This window comes from Carya illinoinensis, chromosome 7, assembly GCF_018687715.1.
Source record: "Carya illinoinensis cultivar Pawnee chromosome 7, C.illinoinensisPawnee_v1, whole genome shotgun sequence".
NCBI classification, from domain to species: domain Eukaryota; kingdom Viridiplantae; phylum Streptophyta; class Magnoliopsida; order Fagales; family Juglandaceae; genus Carya; species Carya illinoinensis.
Genome location: NC_056758.1, coordinates 2,160,618 through 2,180,867, shown reverse-complemented (window position 1 = coordinate 2,180,867; position 20,250 = coordinate 2,160,618). Strand labels below are relative to the sequence as shown.

The window sequence follows — 20,250 nt, the reverse complement described above, 5'->3', positions numbered from 1 at the left end:
TTCTTACTGAAAAAGTGATAACAAAGTAGTGATGAAATAGACTTTATTTTTTTTATTATATACTCAAACAAAATATGACATTACATGTAAATTTAAAACATGGGCAGCTTAAAATAAATTAAAAGGAAAACCAAAATAAATAAAAATGACAATCATAAACATTTAAAAATAAAAAAGAATTAAAACTATCTATTTTTTTAAAAAAATCTGAAAGGAAAACCCAACAATATACAAACTCAGCTAAATATATTAAAAATATATATATACAAATCCAAAAAACAGAATCAATAAAAAAAATATACAAATCCAAATCAAAAAAAATAAATATGAAAGACATACAAACTTGAAAGCACCATCAACTCCAAATCAAAAAGTGCATATTCCATACTAAAAAGTGCAGATTTCCTGCAAAAAACAAACCAAAAAATCAGATTCCAGTTATAGGTTATACATGATCAAAACATGATATATATATATATATATATATATTTTCCTCTTTCATTTTTTTCTTTTATTTGAAAACTTCCACCGCGAGAAGAATATTAGATGATTTAACTTTAATATATTGAGAATAGCAGTTAGAATTTGAACTTAAATCCCAAGCAATCCGACCAATCAAAGCTCATACGTAAATTATGTAGAATTATTTCTATGTCCTCTTTTTAATTAATTTGCGTAAAGTTACTATGTAAGTATATATGTTAATTTTTCACGTACGTTATCATCATCTCTCACCTGCAACGGCCACTGGTATATTAAAAATATACTTTTAAGGACACTCAAGCAAATAGATGTTAACCCGTTCGGCCTATTCTGATTTGTCTTTATCTTTTCATGGGAACTGAGTTTTGCTTTCTCATCGTCGTGTCACTTAGCAAACAGCTAGCAAGTAATTAGTCCTATGGCCCAACAGATCAAAAGTTTGAGGGAGTACTTGAAAGGCAATCTCCTCCGATTCCTCAGTCAAAGCCTTCGAATCCGAGGCTCCCTCGCCTACTGCACGTGAATTCCTTCAAGCCCGGCAATGCCACTCCAAGCCACATCACCTTCTTAGCTTGGGTTCACTACACAATAACCTCAGTGGAGGAGAACGAAATTCAAGAACCACCCAAAGTGGTCGGAAGTCCTAGTTGCCGTGAAGCCAACCTCCACACCGTGAGTCCTCCTTCCACTTAAAACTGAAGCCACAACTCGGCCATAGTCCAACCCTCTGTTGTCCCGTAGCGTCACTACACCAGTGCACCACCGTAACACCCCTCTACTCAGCCATCATGTGATAGCCACTGTCCAGCTCCACGCACGGCAACCATCTGCACGTAGAAACAAATGTCCTCTGTTTTCGCTGCTCAAAACAGAGCATGGTCAAAGGAAGCAAGACCCCACATACCTCCATCGTCAGCTAGTTTCTCTCTGGAAATGTCCACACAACACGCCCACAGATTGGTCATGCTATTCACGGGATGAGGAAGTTTTGGTTTTTGTAATTGGAGATGGAGATCGACGATTTCATTAATAAACGGATGTACATAATTAATGGACAACTTTTTCTTTCACTGAATACGGACCGACGTTCATAATTAAATTTAACTGTGTTACCATTTCTGTTAAAAATACAAACTTCCGTTTATAACTTCTGTTAAAACAACAATTTCCGTTTCATAGCCTCTTTATATATATAAAGATATAGAGAGAGAGAGAGAGAGAGAGAGAGAGAGAGAGAGAGAGAGAGAGAGAGAGAGAGAGAGAGAGCATATGGTTCCCAGGCATGATGCTGCATGCGGCTCCGCATGCCCATTGTCATGAGGTCCAACATGATAAATACCATATCGTTTTCATAAATCTTCTCATCACTTTTAATTATTATAAAATTTTCAAATTCTTAAACAAAATATAAAAAATAATTCAACTTTTCAAATATCAAAACAAAAATCATATTCTAATTACACTATTTTATTCAACTTTATCTCATCTCATCTCATCTATACAAACAAACCGATGCCTAAAACAAAAAATTTTAAGTAGCATTAACTATTTCTTTTATCCAACAAGGTTTAAATTATTACGGCATGTATAGTATTTAATTTAGCTAGCTAGGCGAGCATGCAAGTTATGTAGATAGTGTGTGGTATAGAAATTTTAAATAAAAGTAATGTTATATACAGTCATGGGTTATGCACATATTGCACACTCCTTTTAACAAAGAGTGTGGTCTATTATTAAAAAATTAATTTTTTCATATTTATCCCATATTTATTCGCTTCTTTTTAAAATGAGTGTACGATATTTGTTCACTCTGTAACTACAAGTATCATTTCTCACTGTGAGTAATGTTGTGTATATATATTGGTTAATGACTCTTTCCCTCCAATTAATTGGCCCTCAAATCCTTCACTTCTCTGTGCAGGGTCGAATAAGTGCATGCATGCCAGCCACCAGGTAATAATTCAATCCATATTGTTTATTGTTTGATGATATGAAAGTAAATAATTAAATCAATAAATAAAACGCATCCAAAAATAAATTAATTAGAGCTGGTTTAAGAATTAGAAGTTGTCTTTCTTCATTTGCACATATTGGTTGAGAAATGATAGTTGCATTTTTGAGTGTCTAAGTATTGCGTGATCACTTTAAAAAAAAGTAAATAAAGACGAGACGACTTACATGAAAAAATTAATTTTTTAATAATGAACCTTACTTTTTTTCAAAATAACTATACAGTACTTGTGCATTCCACGACTGTATGGTTAAGTTATGATTTCTTTATTGTTGTGCTGATCGATATCATTGATCACTGATGATCAGAATCTACAAATATAATATATATATATATATACTAGGTGGGAGTAACGTGCAAAGCACGTTTGTCTAATTTTATGAAATGATTATTTGTAAAAAATAATATATATTTTATAAAAATTATTGATGTCACTTAATAATTTAAGGCATATTGGAGAAAATAAAAAAATTAGTTCAAAATATCATATAATCCAATACATGTTTATAACATCTATAATTTTAATAAAGATGTATACGAAAAATTTAATAAAAGTCTAACACAAACGGTAGTTCAAAATATGTGTCGTTTGATGTTTGTATTATAATTCATCAATTTATGTCATCCTGTAGACAATTAATAGAGACAATATTGAAATTCTTATTTTGCTGTTGGTTGAGTCGATCAGGGACAACATAAAGTTAAAACATAATCTTTTTATAAAATTTGTGGTATAATATTTTCTATATATAGCATATATATAAATTATAAAATATATTTTGAAATTGTTGGCCGAATTTACTATTTCTTGATTAGTTCAAGGATCACGGCCTTTGTCACGTGCCTATCATAGCAAGCTCACGTATGAAATATGACTTAGCGGAAGCTACGTCCTACTACCATGGAAAAAAAAAACATTTTGATTAAACACACTTGTATTATATATTATATGAGATTTTAAAATTTGGAATACTCAATAATCTGAGTTAATGAAACGTATAATATACGTATATTATACTTAGGGATTCACGTCTTATGCACCTAATACACGTGTATATGTTAAGGAGAAAGAGAAAAATATAATAACTAATTTTTAATTACTTATTATTATATAAACTATTAAGTATTATAATTATTGAAATTAATAAATCATATAACAACATTGAATGCTATCTCTCTCAACATTTATGTCTTCATTTTATGTGCCAAACCGTTAAAACAAACGGTGTTAACTTTAACGGAAAAATAAGAAAAACCGTTAAAACAAGATTTTCCGTTTCATACACACTTTTTATATATAGAAGATATCCTGTTGTGCTGCATATATACCTAAGTACATGCCATATTTGATGCTGATCTAGATCAAAACTTGAAACCTCGAATAATGTTGTCCTGTCCAATTGGCCTAACACGAATAGAATTAATTCTTTTAACTCTTAAATCATCATGTATATATATATATATATATATATATTTCTTTTGTGTCTACTACTACTGACTTTATGACCTCCAAGATAAGAATCATTTTGCCAAAGCTACCTTAGGTTTGTTGCAAACATTTGTCAAGAATATTATATTATCCCTCCTTCGACAATACAGTTATAATCGAGCTGATCAATATCATTCTCTCCCGAAAATTCTCAATGATCAGATCGTGTATATATATACATATATAGAGTACAGTTCAAGTTAGATAATTATAAGGAACAATGGCCTTTAAAAGCAAGGCTGTTGATCAATCAGATGAAGAGATTTACGCATCTCTAGGACTAGAGGTGGATGAATATGAAAAGGGTCCTTCAGGAATTCCCCGAGTTATTTTAGTTCTTTCTTCTATTCTGCAGAGAATCATTAATGAAAACGAGAAATCATTGAAGGTATCAAAGAAGGCAAAGAAGGATACAGTAACCATCTTCCATAGTTTGAGGGCACCAAACTTAAGCATTCGACAGTATATTGAACGCATTTTCAAGTACAGTAGCTGCAGCCCTTCTTGCTTTGTTGTTGCCTACATATACCTCGAAAGATTCACTCAACGCACCGGCGCTTATCTTACAACCCTCAATGCTCACCGGCTTCTGATCACAACAATCATGGTTGCTGCAAAGTTCATGGATCATGAGTAAGAACTCCTGTAGCCATGATTTTAGCTACTCTCTATATTGTTCCCTCTCCCCCCCCCCCCCAATTTTGTTCCCACTAATTTTCAGTTTCTAGGGTCATGGTTGCATTCCTGATCTGATTTAGTTTCTTTTATGTATTATCCATACTGAAATGTTGAATGAATGAATTGCAGCTGTTTTGACAATGCCTACTTTGCCAAAGTGGGAGGAGTGAGCACAGCAGAAATGAACAGGTTGGAGATGAAGTTCTTGTTCACTATAGATTTCAGACTCCATGTAACTACAGAAGACTTTCGGAAATACTCTTTGCAGCTCCAAAAGGAAGGCCTTGGAGACTACCGAATTGACCGCCCCAAGATGAAATGAAGTCTGGCCTAACATTTATGGATAAGACCAAATGTGCGCCCTGATTTGCAGGTTCTGTTTGCCAAAGGGCATATCTTTATAAATATTTCTGTATTGTGTATGTGTGCGTGTACACACACATATCCTTGCTGATGTAGGAAGAAATTAGCAAGAAATTTGGCTCCTACATGAGGTGATAAAGCATTTCGAAAAAATAAAGAAGATCAAATAATTGACACCGAAACAAAAATGAATAAATTGATGCCTATGCTTAGGATAAGAACATGTTTCATTTTACATTTTTGTTTTCAATGTCCTCGAAGATTCAAAACCACTACTCGACTAGTGCTGCTACTCGATGAATATTAGATCCAAAAATTTCTTCTTCTTCTTCCTTTTTTTTTTTGTTAGAGAAAGAGGACAGCACCCCATCGTCTATTCAAAAATACTTCACTTATAACGGAGAAATACCTTAGAAGCAATAATGGATCACCAACATTACAAAAACCAATAAACAAAGAATCAAATGACTACTCAATATTAACCAAGTCTCAAATAAGGCGCCCCAATGTTGTCCAGCTTGATCCATCCCTTCACTGCCTGTGGTAATTCCTGCCATATGAACCAAGTCTTTGAGATTCCTTCAAACCCATTTTGGCTAAACCATCCGCCACCGCATTACTCTTCCTAAAAGAGTGGTTGATCCATGATATGAAAAAGCGCCTACAAGTATTTTTAATGAGAAACACTTCGGGCAGGAGACTCCGTTAATTTGAGATAAATGGAAACCAGTCAACTCATGACACGTATGAGACTCTTCAATAACCAAATAGACTGTGTTGCAAGGGAATATTTACTCATTTTTGTCCAGCGCCCCCCACCCCTATCTCTCTCTCTCTCTCTCACACCGAAAACCCCTCTCAGTTGGTGTATTCTGGAACTGAAGACCACTCTCTCTCTCATACTGCACGCAAGCATCACAAATCAACAACATCAAAGATTATTTTCAAGCCCCCATTTTCGGTTTTCCATTGGTGCGTATTATTTTTTCATTATTTTCCCTTTATGAGTTTCATGGGTTTTGATTTTATGGGAGAGAAAAATGGGTTCAAAGCACAGAAAAACTCAGTTGGGTTCGAAGCACAAAAAAGTAAGTTTCTGGTTTGGAGAAAAATTGGTTTGAAGCAGAGAAAGAGGTGAAGTAGAGAAAGAAGGCCTTCGGTTGGGTCGACGTAGAGAGAGAGGTGACGCAGGGTGATGGATTGGTGTTCGACATAGAGAGAGAGAGGTGAAGCAGGGAGATTTTTGCCGGTTGGATTCTCAATATAGAGAGAGAGAGAGAGAGAGAGAGAGAGAGAGAGAGAGAGAGAGAGATTTCTTATTGTGTAAAAAACCGAAAGTGATGCACTGCGATGCAGTTTGAATATTTGGTCGTGTATCTCTTATGTGTCACTCTCCCATTGGTTTTCGATAATCACATTTCTTAAGAGTATCTAGTGGAAAGATTCTCATTTTTAATTTCTTCCTAAAAATCCTCAAGGTACCAGATCCCACATTGGTTTCGTTGCACCCATTGAACAACAGTCATCGAGTCCTTCTCAATTTCAATAGATCTAATACGAAGTTCATGAGCTAAATGCAAACCATGAAGCAAACCCATCATTTGCCTTTCCCATAAGAAAAATTGAATAAAACTCGTACCCTAAATATGCACCAGCTAGTACCAGAATAGAAGTATCATCAAGTATCATCTCGCATCTCAAATATTCTCATATCACTTCACTACTATTCACTATCATTCACAAATTACTTCACTATTATCACAGACCATGATCTGACATACTTTTAGCATCCAAACAGAGCCTTAATCCTACCAAGTCTTTCTGTTTTGGACCAGCCATAAAATAAAGATTTAACTGAGAACCAAGAAGAAGAGAACTAAAGGCACATTATATATCTCTATTTTATATAAATTTTGACCATATTGCGATTAGCATTAACAGAACACTGAAGCCGAAAAATTGAAATCCTCAGCCAAATTGGTTTAGGAAGTTTCATATACAAATTGAACAAACTTAGCAAAATTTTCATATTTGTAAAATTCCCTATTATTTTTCAGTATTCTACTTTGGCAAGCCTCCCAAAGGAGGAGGAGAAAAAAAGATGCTATAAGGAATACCATAATTGAGGGGGCAAGATTCACAGCCCGAAAACCCTAAAACAGAATAAATATAAAATACTGTATCAAGAAATGCAACTGTATCAAGAAACCCAACAAGGTAGGGGTTTCAAGACGAAAAATTGTAGCACAACCAACTTTATGTAGATCAATAAGGATGAGCTAAACTAAACTGTTTGATGTTCAAACTTTCAACCCTCAGTTGCTAGAATTCTTCCTTGCAGCATAGACACGGTAAGATGCAAGCCCAACAATGGCCACCGCAGCTCCAACTGTCAAAGGCACAGATAAATGATCATCCACTAGAAAAGAGGAAGAGGCCACCAGATTCAAGGACAAAGCAAATTTTATCAGTATAGAAAAACGAGTGACTTCAGAGATAACACAAACTTTAGTCTTTTATAAACCCTGTGAAGTTCAATAAGAGATCAAAGTTGATGACCTGAGACATCAGAAAATCAAAATTCACAAATTCCAAACATCGACGCACCTGAAAAGAACATAAGTGAACGGTTTATGAGCCGATGGTACTGTTTGCGGCTTCTCCCAGCTTCAGTTTCAGGAATGCTCAAATGAGGGCGTTCTGCAGTACTCACAATCCTACGGAAAACATTATTGGTTTCACCCAACTTCATACTGATGGGAATAGGGGCCTCGATTCCCATGTCCTGACTAACCTAGATGAGCATATTTATATAAAAACATGTTAGATAAGTTGGGATCGAAATATGAAAAAATAGTATTGTTCATAGTATATCTATAGACTATACAATTAAAAGAATAGCGGTCATGTGAACAATTAAAGGCCAATTGATGTCAATCCTATTCTATCATCACCAACATCGTCAGTTACTATTACTGAACCTGAAGCAAAAGATTAGCAACAGAATAACAAGCCAAAAGTGCATGTCTTCCTAATTATGAAAAAAAGCACATGAATATATCTACATTGTTGGACATTGTTCAACCAAACCTATAGAATGCCTGAAAAAGGGAAAAAGTTGTCTACCTCAAATTACAACTTGAAACTGTTACTAATCAAATAGAATCATGAGCTTCGTTTAACCAGTTTTAATTAACATGGATAAATGGTTCAAAATGTCGGATTCAGACCACCTTGTCTAAGTTTTGAAACTTCACCAAACTTCTAACATCTCTGACCAGGAAACCAATTTTGGAATGTCGAATTGATAAAGCATCTGTTCACTGGTTGGACTTGGTAGAGTGTCATTTTCGTTTTATCATTTCTATCATATTTAGACCCCTGACTTTAGGTGCTCGTGTATTCTAATTGTATTTTCATGTAACTTTGAAACACTTCTGTTTAAAAATAGAAAAAAAGTTGTCCATTCATTATTTCATTTCAAGTTACAAGTTGCAACCAATACCACTAATCGACTTAAAGAATACTTCTAAAAAATTTTCAATTATTATCACCGAGGAAAAAAGAAACTGCATGAATAAGTTCTGTAACACAATACGCCAAAGACAGAAACCAGTGTTCAGAGCAAGGCAACAACTAAACTCACTAAAAAAAATTTAGCCGATAACTTGCATGCTAAGATATGCAGGATATGGTAGTAGCAGGAAATAGAAATACCCTGGTAGATTCTTGTATGGCCATAGGAAATGACTCCTGATCATCTTTAGCTGCAACAATGAGACAGGGCACTTCAAAGCCAGTATCCTCACCATGACTAGCAACTTCTACCAGCAACTCAGTTGCTCTCTCCCATGAGAATGCATTAGAACTATAGAAGTAAAATGCAACAATCCTCAGAAACTACCAAATGCAAGTGAAAACTGTAAAATGGATCATAAATATTCTGTTATAAATAAGTTAAACTCGATTAGTGAAAAAAAAAAAAAGGAACTACCATGTACCCAGGAAAATCATTCGATGGTATAGGGTTCTAAGGAGAGATCCTTGACTTCTGCCATTGTCTTATCACAATCCTCAAAAACCCAATCATTTCTTTCTCTCCATATGCATGAGATCATTATCCATAAAGTTTCCCTACGAGGGCCAGCAAACTTACCGATCCAACATGCCAAGAGATCCACCAAAAATATCCATAAAGCATTGGCTACCTCACAGAGAAGCAAGTGATGATCAATTGTTTCTCCACTCCTCTTATACAACCAGCACCAATCAATCGCTGTCATGTCCCTCTTCCTTAAGAGTGTAGAAGGTGAAAATTTTTCCAAGAATAGTCAATCCAAAAAAAAAACATTCTCAAGGGAGCCTTGTTTTGCAATATATGTTTCCAAAGAAAGGGTAAACTACCAGGAGGATATAAAATTTCGTAAAATGATCTTACTTCAAACTCCACTTGTTTAAGGGCCTCAACTCAAAGACATGGAATAGAACTGATAAAAAAAAAAAACAAAGAATTCCCACCTCCCAATGGGTGTCTCACAGATAAACTCAACATCCCACAAGTGTCATCAAATAGAAGTAAAAAGGTCAGCCACCAAAATTCTTCGATAAACTACCTTGAGAACCTCATCTCCACACAACAAGTCATACCAAGTCAAATAATATAGTATTCAAATTGTTAGTAAAATATAGAATGAATGTATTAAAAAAATATAGTATTCTAGAACAAGAGTAAGTTCACCTTTAAATAGAGTTAGTAGCTAGCAAAGTAGATACTAGATAGTCAAAACTCCTCAGGTAAGAAAGAGAAAAAGAAAAGAAAAGATAGTCAAAAACCATACGCATGCTTTGCCTATCATGCAGACAAGTTAAAATGCCATCGGTTAAACCTACCCCATGTGCAAATGTGCAGCATCATCAATAAGGGAAATTTCCCAAGAAATTCAGGAAATAGAAGGAAAGAAAAAAAGAAAAAAAAGAAAAAAAAAAAAGAAAGAAGAAGAAGTTATCAAACCAAAGATTTACCTGTCATGAACAAACACTGCTATGTCACAAGAAGCCAAAGATTCTTTATCAGATAGTAGTTTGGAAACTCCATCTTCAGGTATCTCTCTCAACACAAGGGTCTTTGTTGTTCCCTGGGGAAAAAAACAAATGCTCAGACAAAGGGATGGAACCATGCAATATGAACAAGATCAATAGAAAAAATACCAACTAACAGTATTTTGATTTAAACAAGATAATAAACATAAGACATTTAAAAACACTAGTATTTAGCTATTTATGATTAGGGGAATTTTTTGTATCCTCCTTTTGTACTTGCGTAGTGCCTTTGAAATCATCAATAAATTCTCATAAAAAAAAAACTTACAGATAAACTAAACTAGAAATTCAGTAATTGTGGTCAATAACAACCCCCCCCCCCCAACCAAAAAAATAAAAAATAAAAACCAAAACACAAAACAACTTTCACCGAAATAGAGAAAAACAAATTAAGTTTCCTTGTGAAATTAATTCAGGCATCTATTGTACATCAATCAATGCCCAAGCAATTCTCACTCTTGCTACCAACTGCTTTTTAAAAAGCTTATGCAAAATCTACACGCAGCTCAACATGATTTGGCAACCAAATTAGTGTAATTACATTTTAAATTTTGTTTTTTAAAACATACAAACTTGATACGTGAAACACAGCAAGAAGAGCCTTGGTGACAGCACCAATTCTTTTACACAAAAAAGTTACTTGCTCAAATAGGCCCTTTTTTATTTATTTTTTATTTTTTTAATAGTGGACGGGCCTTAGAGCATGGGTGGAGCTAAGAAAGTTAACTCCACCTTCTCAACCCATCAAAGGACTGACCAATGCACGTGTTCAATACTTATGCCAGTGGTGCATAATGTGACTCACCCCAGGTTGATCAACAACATTCACGGCATACTGCTCATCGATGGTTGAAGCATAATTATCAGAAAAACTCCTGCACTTAGAATTCATCAATAAAAAGTGTAAGATTACTTTATCACAAATTAAACCAATGGGAAGTATTGGATTTAAAAGGATTATCGGATTATTCAAGACCTTCCAAGAAAAGAGTTCAATAATGCAGACTTTCCAGCCTTCTTGGGCCCAAAAACAAAACACTGGAAAACATTTCTGTCTGTCTGTTGCTTCTTGCGATCCACACGCCTTTTTCTGGTCACACGGAAAGCAGACAAAGGATCACCAGGATAACCAATGTATATCAGATTCTCCATGCACCAAGCTGGGTCTATAAGAGTCATAAGAGCCCACTGCAACCACATGTCACAGAAATTTACATGTTAACAAAGAATAAAGGAATTGCTATTGTTAATTGAAATCTAAGTGCATACATTACCACTGAAAATCTGTATTGCATAAATCTAAACTTCACATTTCAATAAGCGGCCAAAATGGCAACATTGAGGTCATATTAAATCAGTAGTTGGCTTGTAAACTCGCGCAACATTAATTACCCAAAAAATAAATTATGTAACATATCCACCCAACCCCCACTATAAAATAACAAAAAGAAAATGAAAAATTAACAATAGACTGGAAGACATACCTCAGACAAAAAACCATCAAGTGATAACCCACCAAGTGCATTTCTCTTGGCAGCATCCACATAAGGGGCTCTATCCCAAGAACTGGCAAAAGAAATATGCCAAACATTCAAACCCTTCAGATGCTAACCAATATGGTTACTGAGAAAGAAATAAATCAAACACTTGGAGCCTTTCCTTGACATGACTTGAATCAATCAATTTTTTACCAAAAAACTCCTTAAATATTTATTTAAAAAAAAAAAAAAAAAAAGGAGGTTTGAATGGGACCCATGACAGGGGGTGAGGGTGGGGATGCAGACAATATGTGTACATATGTTCAAGTTAGAATTCTAGAAACCTCGCAGAAAGACTGAGCAGTCCCCAGATTATGGTTAAAAAGAAGAGAAGCAACCAGAAGAGAATGAAAGAAAATAATAAAGATCAAAGTAAAAGTTCTACAATTACAATCAAAGTCAATTTCCCAATTTGTAATTGCTCGTTTATGAGATGAAAAATTTCTCAATTGATGGAACTATAGGCAAGACGATTTTGCCTAATTAGATTTACAAGCAAATGAAAATAAAACATGCAAAGGTTAAACAAAAATAAAAATAAAACAAAAAATATATATCTGACATTCTGGGAACATTAAACATTACTAAATCAATATAAGCAAAATTCAAGAAACAAGAAAATAATTGCAATTTAAAGTGTCCAATAAAAAGATGGGCACAATTTCTATCTGTACATGAAATTAAATAATGCATTTAGCACATCTACAAGACACCTAATTGATAGTTGTAAACATTGTGAAGCCATTAAGACCATGCATTGATAGCAAGACTACGAGGATTGTCATGTTGAACCACTTAACAAACATAATTCAAAACAGATAGCCATGCAGATTGGTTAACTTCACATGAAGGTGCACACGATGCTTCATGGTCATGGAATATATTAATATCAAAGTAAAGCAAGCCCCTTAACAATTATGAACATAACAGGGAAAAAACTACCTCTCAGCAGCAGTAGAAAATATATCTTCAATTTCACGAGGTCGCAGGACCCCATCCTGATAGGGAAAAAAAATAGCATTCATGATTTTAAGTTGGTATAAGACAATTAGCTACTTGAATAAATTGGAGGCTATCAAAGTAAATACTGATTGCACAATGTTGAACCCAAGGTTTCAAGTTTCATGTGATTATAAATCTACACATGGATTTTGATGATAACAAATGAATTCAAAGAATAAAGGAGTTTCAAGTTCAAGTTGTTCACACAATGGAATCAAGCACATCAAAGAACCAAGCATGAGTAAGAAGGAAACAAGTTCACATTAAAATCATAGAGTAATGTTGTAAATCTCTTAAAATTCGAAATTAGGATTAATACTCAAAATTAATATTTTATCATAAAGTATTAAAATACATTTTCCACATGTGCATGAATATTTTTGAAAATTAAATTTGAAAATTTTGAAAGATGATTGATTGTCATCTTTTGCATGTGCATGCCTTGATTAAAGGGTTGAACTTTGAAAATATTAAAGATGATTGATTGTCATCTTTCACATGTGCATGTTTTATTTGAATATTTACAAAAGTGATTGATACTTTTTTAGACTTATACAAAAGGTAGATGATTTTGTTTGAAAATTTTGAAAAGTAAAGTGTGCTCATTTTGTCATATGCAAAAAGTAAAAGATTAGGTTTGAATTTTTTGAAAATGAAAATATGCTCATTTTGTCATATGCCAAAAGTAAAAGATTAGGTTTGATTTTTTTAAAAAAGTGAATGATGTTGTCTTTGACAATTGAAAAAGAAGAACCTTTTATTTGAATTTTTTAAAAAAGTGAATGATTTTGTCTTTGACATGTGAATCTTTTTAAATTTGAATATGAAATCTCATATGCCTATAAATAAATCATTTGAGAGCTTCACATTCACAACACCAAGAGCATACAACATTCATTCAAAACTTTCATTCTCTCTTCTCTAAGCATTGAGCATTAATCCTTGTTCATTTTGAGAGATATAGTTTGCGCTGTATTGTTCTTATTTCACTCATTGAGGAGTGTTTTCTAATAACCTACCCACTATCAGCTTTTGTATCAGAAAAAGGGTGTGTATAACCCTTGTGCGTGTAGAAAGTATTTTACACGGGGAATAGTTGAATCACCACGTGTAAGGTGATTGCAAGTGTAGAGAGTGTTCTACACGGATCCTTTGTAGCGGTATTGTTCAAAAGTGTAATAGGTTTCTATCTCCACCTGAAAGAGATTGAATAGTGAATTTGGGAATCCTCAAGGGGTAACTTGAGGCGAGGACGTAGGCAGTGGGGCCGAACCTCGTTAACATACTAAATTTGCTTCTCTCTTACCCTTGCTCTTTATATTTATTGTTATTTCATATTTTGTTTATATTTTATATTATATATTTGATTTATAATTATTATTTTTTTAATACAACTCAATTCACCCCCCCTCTTGTGTTAGTCATCTGGGCAACACACAATTATGTGATAAGATAATTTACAACAAACTTGTAAATTATCTTATTTACCACAAGTTTGTTGTAATACAATTAAAAGATTCCTGCCAAAAAAAATAATAATTTACAACAAACTTGGGAAATCAAGTACTCTAGAGCAGAGAAAGAGACATACATGATCGCTGTCGAACAATTCAAAGATTCCTCTCAGATACTCAATGGCTTCATTGGTCAGCTCCACACTCTACACAAATGAAAACCAGCAATAAGCATTTTAAACAAACATTGTATGCTTCAAAGCGCCACAAAGAGTAATCAACAGTTCCGTTTTGGGGCTTTTTGGCATGGTGGGGGAAAAATATGGTTCATATACAATTATATAAAATCTTATAAGAAATCAGAACTGTAGATGTCATGCTAATAAAATGACTTCTAATTTTATTCACGCTCAACTTTGAGCTAAGTAGGCATGATCATCATAAAAAGTCACAAAACAAGAAACTGATTCTTGGCAATGGATCATTAAAAACCAAACCAGGTTCCCTTCAATTCCAGAAAAATATATGTACATATATGTATATCAACTAAGCACATATAAAATCATTGTAACATTTCAAGTAAAACCGTGGCTATTGTAAAAACTGTAATTTGCCTCCACAAGATATTACCTGATCAGGGGCTCTCTTGAAAGATGAAGGGATTAGATCTTCGGAAAGTCTGATATCATTATTGTAACCAAATTTTCTGAGGACAGTCCATGTTGTCTCAAGTCGGCCTTTTTCTATGAATAGAGCATGAAGAAAAAGGAACCCGGTCAAAGTAAGCCCACGTTCATTGACTCCTTCAGCCAGTTTTTCTGCCACAACCCTCTTAACACCTACTATTTCAGAGGGTTGTAATGGAGCATTGAAACATTTTACCTGTTTACAAGTAATCTTAGACCTCTCATTAATCTTAAGCGAAAGATACCATTAACTATGATCGATGAGAAACCCCTTTGAAAGTCTTACAAGATCATTCCCAAATTCTAAGTACACATAAAACAAATACAAATAAAACTTCAAATGCGACAAGAGTCACAAACAAGGGGGAAAAAGAAACCTGAAAATCATTCAACTCTGCATCACTAAGGGCACCATCCTTATCATGGTCACAAAGAATAAATATCCGCTTCAAGGCCCGCACACATCGGGGCTTCAAAGTCTGCGTTTCCTGGTCAAATAGTGGACCTGTTGGATGAAGCACAGCTTTTTGTGCATAGTAGAAAACCTCAGGGATCTGCAAATCGAATTAAACTCAAGCGATTAGAATGATGATGCATGAATCCCAAAAATGGCTTCAGAAAGAGTAACCGTTTGGATACTAAGAATATCTCAGAATATCTATGATTAGTAGTTTGTGAATAATAGTGAAATGTTTTAAGAATAGTAGTGAAATAGTCACAGAATATCTGATAACAGTTATCTTCCCAAACGGGCCCTAAATGTAAGATTAAGCAAATTGAAATCAAATCCAAGTAGTCACTAGCTTGAACAGAATTCTTGATGCACAAACAAAATTTTAATTAAACCAATCTATTACCATACAGAATCCACCACAAAACTAGTCAACCCAAATGGGCAAATAGATGACAGGCATAATTGTAGACAGTGCAACTTCTGCATATCATGCATTCAGAACCAAACATGACCAAGCCAGGACATTATTCCTGAGGGCAAGTGCAATTTTGCAGAATATCAGCAAATATATATTGCTACGTTTATTAAAATTAAACTCAATCAATAAAAATTCCTTCCACTCTGATCTCAAACCAGATTTCATTAATTTGGTTGTGATTTACTATACTAACTAGACTAGTTCAAAAATATCATTATATCATCAATACCCACGCTTTAAGTAAATCAATCCAGTTCAATCTTTATTTTTCTGTCAAGAACACAAGAAAGAAAGAATCTTCAAGGATCGCGAGCGGCCAATGGAAAAGCTTAGAACTCTTTTTGTTAATACTTATTTCATTGGTCAATTGTAATAGATTTTAATGTGTTGAATATCCATGATTTCCTTGTATCACTGGACACTCATGCTTAGGTGCCGCTCTTTATCATGTCCAGTATACTTGGGCTTTGCCTATCCATATCATCAATAAATTCTTGTTTACTGACTAAAGAATAAAAGACTGATGTTTCAACAGGAAATTTTCCTTCCCAAAACAAACCAGTGTCCTTGTGAGCAAAAACATTTATCATCTCTTAACATCTCTTCCTCAATACCTAAAACAACCAGGAGATAAGCATGAAATACAAGCAGAATGTGACTATGCTTCTGTGCATTTAACAATAATAAAAAAATTAAAAACAATAAAACAAATATATGGTACTATAGGAGCCCATCAGTAACACACGAAATATTTCATGTTCATGAAACACAAAGCAATGCAACACCAAACATAATACAATCAATTAAAAAGCATACATAGAGGACCATCAATGCGTAATACCTGAATTTGTTTAACTGCCGAACATTCAATACAAGTTTCAATCTCCCGAAATTGTTGCATTATTGGTGACATCACTTGTTCCAGGCTCACCTGCTGGCTCTCATCTCTCAAGTCCAGCTTACAACCCACCACTATAACAGGGACTTTCACCTGTTCATCGAATTTCAGATGTCCAAATGAGAGAATAATAGTTAAAATCAAGGTGGCTCCACATTTTTTTATTGGCACCAGGTGTCCAAGAACTTAGTCCCGACTAATCCCGGGGGTGCACAGGCTCTCAGCAATGAGTTTCCTGCAAGTGCACCTTGGTTAATTCAAGGAGAAGTTCCCGCAATCCAATGGCCGCAATAAATTGTTTGCACTCAAGAGGATTCTCCACATATTTTTATGGAAACAATTTCCAAAATCCCAAAAAAGAAAGAAACCCAAGATGCCAAATTTAATACAATGATTATACAGTCCGGCTGGAGTTTCCAACCAGAGTATTCCTTTCATTGAAAAAGGTATCTTCCACCAAATATTTTCAATAAAGCAACATTTGGAGAAGGAAAATGAAAACAAAGGATAGAGACCTCTAATTTACGAAGTTTTGGCAGCCAGAAAGTACTCAATCGATCAAGAGTAGTAGGCTCATCACATGCATAAGTAAACACAACTGCATCAGCCCGCTTCAATTCTTCAGCAACTTTACCATCATCCTCCACACTGATTGAGAAAAACAGAAAAATCAATTATTCAATATCAAACTAGAAATATTTGTGTGCTTCCCACATTAAAAAAGAAAAACTAATAGAAACTTTTTCTCGTCATCCAGAAGGCAAGAAACTGAAAATTGTGCAATTTCCGGTTTGAAAGAAGCTAATTGCACTAAAGTAAGTCAAATAGAGGCGTTACTTTTCTTATTTCAAATATAGGAACAAAAAGACATAACGGTCAGCAACCACACTGCTCTTGAGAAAAAAGACATAACAGTCAACCTAAACCTGTAACTCCAGTATTTTAATGCTGCCTGGTTCCAGAAAACGATGCAAGACAGTAGTAGGGCCATGAGAAATCAACTTTACGCAAGGCCTCAAAGGCGTCTTCACTACTCTAAATTTTAAACCAAACTATCCCAAAAAGTTGTATTAGACCCTATTCTTGTTTTCTTGGTGTATAAAAATAAAATTAGGAAAAATACCGATAATATTTTACCCTTTTAACACATTTCCACGTTGCCCTGTGAACATGGGCTATGCCTACTTTTCTCATTAATAAAATTCTTCTTTACTGATAAAAAAACACGCATTTGCACATTGTCAACTGAATCGCACGCTACTGAAAATAGAAATTAAACAAAGTATTTTTCCTATTCTAAGAGAGAACACATAATATTTGCTTTGCAAATGACGCAGTATGACTGAACCACAAATTCGTGCAGTTCTGACAATTTTCACGAGCATTAAATAACCAAAGCTTAACCCCAATTTAGAATCCCAGTCTCTTTTCTTTTCATACTCTTCCTCATCAGCCCTACAGCAATACACATCCTCATCAACCATACGGAGACTATGAATAAAGCAAGAATAAACTGAATACCTTTGTCTGGGTTAAGTAAATAAACTGAATCTCGTCCAATGATATAATGCAATATTCTAATCCAACATCAAAATAACACCTTCGCTTTCGTCTAATTTCCTGAAGTTCCTCACCAACCAAACAGAGCTTTAAAAATAAAAAATTGAAGAGTAGAAATGATACCGAGACGAAGTGTCGATAATTGTGATGGGCACGCGGTCAGGGAAGAAGTCCTCAGGCAGCCTCGTCGGAGGCAACACCGGCGGCACGTTCGCCGGAAAGTTCTCGGCTGCAACCGTTACAATCAAACTCGATTTACCGCTGCCTCGGTCCCCTGCAACCACGATACGAACCCCAGTCCTGCCGTACGGGTTTGTTTTCCCGGCTGAAGCTTTCGCCATTGAAAAATCTTCAAAGAATGCAAACCCCCCACCCCACCAAAAAGACAAAAGCCAATCATAGGAGCTCGCGCAAAAGCAATGGCATAAATACAAATATCCTAATTACTAAGCCTTCGAGGACAAGAACTGGGTAGAGAAGATGATGAAAAAAAATAAAACTTGTGTTCAAAGGAAATTGAAGACTGTGATGGAAATGAAGGCACGGATGCTAATAAACCTGGAAAAATGGGTTGAAGATTAACAATACCTTGTGAGTTATAATGGAGAGCTCGAAGAAGAGAACCGGAATACCCTAGCAAGAAGAGAGAGAGGTGTTTGGCGGCTAAAGAGAGAGGCTTTGGCAAATCCTCAAGTGGGAGAGGAAGCTTCAACCTTCAGACCGAAACAATATATATCTTTTAAATTTGTTTTCAAAAAGAGAAAAACACTCTCTGTTTGAATTTGTGATCGGACGGCTGGGATTTAGGGAAGAGTCTAATGATAAATTAAATATATATATATATATATATTTGATATCACAATATCAACAAATTAACAAAACTAGGGACTTTTTTTTATTGATTTTATTCATTATACTTATGACAATTATAATGACAATGAGTATTTTAAAATCCTTAAAAAATAAATTTGGATTTAAATTATCAAAATTTTGCCACTATTGCGATAATAACTATAATTTAAGCATTTTATATTATATATAAGGTATATTATTTAACAATCTTATCAAAATAACGAACTATAGAATATTTCCGTTAATCAGATTATAGGATATGATAGTTCATTACGATCCCGAATGTCGTATCTTAATCTACTATATGAATTATGTTAAAAGCGACAATTAAGATAGTTATCTTCAAAATAATAAATGATCGTTAAATCGTTGAATCGATCAACTGGCGTATATATTGTTTGTTTTTATTTTTCTTGTTTATAATAATTTATTGCGGAATTGGATGGTTTGTTAGGGTTAAAAAGCCATGATTTAAAAATAATAAGACCATAACATAATACATGGTAAGAAATCAGTGAGGTTAAGTTGTACCTTTAACTTTAAATATAGATGGTAACAAATGTGTAAAGATTAATAAACTTACACTTCATATTATATTATATGATATCAAGGTAATTATTATGATTTTTTCACCTATAAATTAAAACCTACTAATGGTGATTAAAGTACAATAAAATTATCACTTAACTCCAATTTAAATATATAAATGATTATTTTTTTTTACAGTCTGAAATTAATGTATCTATTTGGATTGTCTTATTTTTATAAAAAATAAAAAAGAAATATTTTAATTATAAAAGAATTATAAAAAAGTAAATTCACAAACTGACATGATTTAATGTAGCATGTCAGATTATAAAACTAATTTTATTAAAAAATAAATCGAACAAATTACATAAAATTATATCAATTTATGAAATTATATTTATAAAATCTTTCTGTATGTAAACTTTAAAAAAAAATATTCAACTAACCATTCTTTCTCACCTATCTAGTCAGTGTCTTCATGCCATAATTTTATAATGCAAGACGTAATTTTAATTTTTTTAAAAGAAACTCCTACTTTTACCATAATCCATTTAATGAAATAGTGTAATATTCAAGTAATGGAAGAACAAAAAGTATAAAAGAGGTAAATTCCTCAAAAGAAAGTTGCAAATAATTCACTTAAAAATTGTTATTAATTAAGAAAAAAAGAGAAGAA

At 33.9% G+C, this 20,250-nt stretch overlaps 2 protein-coding genes across 4 annotated transcripts; one reads left to right on the top strand and one right to left on the bottom strand.

The window, feature by feature from the left end:
- The first annotated feature begins 4,064 nt into the window (after positions 1-4,064).
- LOC122316096 (cyclin-P3-1-like) lies at positions 4,065-6,092 on the top strand. The gene is made up of 2 exons (XM_043132632.1): positions 4,065-4,616; positions 4,791-6,092. The coding sequence occupies exons 1-2, from the start codon at positions 4,204-4,206 to the stop codon at positions 4,981-4,983; spliced, it is 606 nt and encodes a 201-aa protein (XP_042988566.1). The 5' UTR covers positions 4,065-4,203; the 3' UTR covers positions 4,984-6,092.
- A 935-nt stretch (positions 6,093-7,027) lies between these two features.
- LOC122316095 (mitochondrial Rho GTPase 1) lies at positions 7,028-18,943 on the bottom strand. Of its 3 annotated transcripts, none has more exons than XM_043132630.1 (15): positions 18,783-18,942; positions 18,318-18,543; positions 17,150-17,282; positions 16,578-16,727; positions 15,182-15,358; positions 14,749-15,000; positions 14,256-14,324; positions 12,605-12,660; positions 11,609-11,690; positions 11,101-11,312; positions 10,930-10,999; positions 10,047-10,159; positions 8,742-8,892; positions 7,632-7,818; positions 7,028-7,413 (listed from the first exon to the last, which is right to left on the bottom strand). In XM_043132630.1, exons 2-15 carry the CDS (start codon positions 18,533-18,535, stop codon positions 7,340-7,342), a joined length of 1,944 nt encoding a protein of 647 aa, XP_042988564.1. In that variant the 5' UTR covers positions 18,536-18,543; positions 18,783-18,942; the 3' UTR covers positions 7,028-7,339. The 3 variants fall into 3 exon arrangements, 2 of the variants coding, with proteins under 2 accessions (XP_042988564.1, XP_042988565.1); XM_043132631.1 differs by having other exon boundaries at positions 18,318-18,661; positions 18,783-18,915; XR_006244252.1 differs by lacking the exon at positions 7,028-7,413 and adding an exon at positions 9,181-9,317 and having other exon boundaries at positions 7,679-7,818; positions 18,783-18,943.
- Between the last annotated feature and the right edge of the window lie 1,307 nt (positions 18,944-20,250).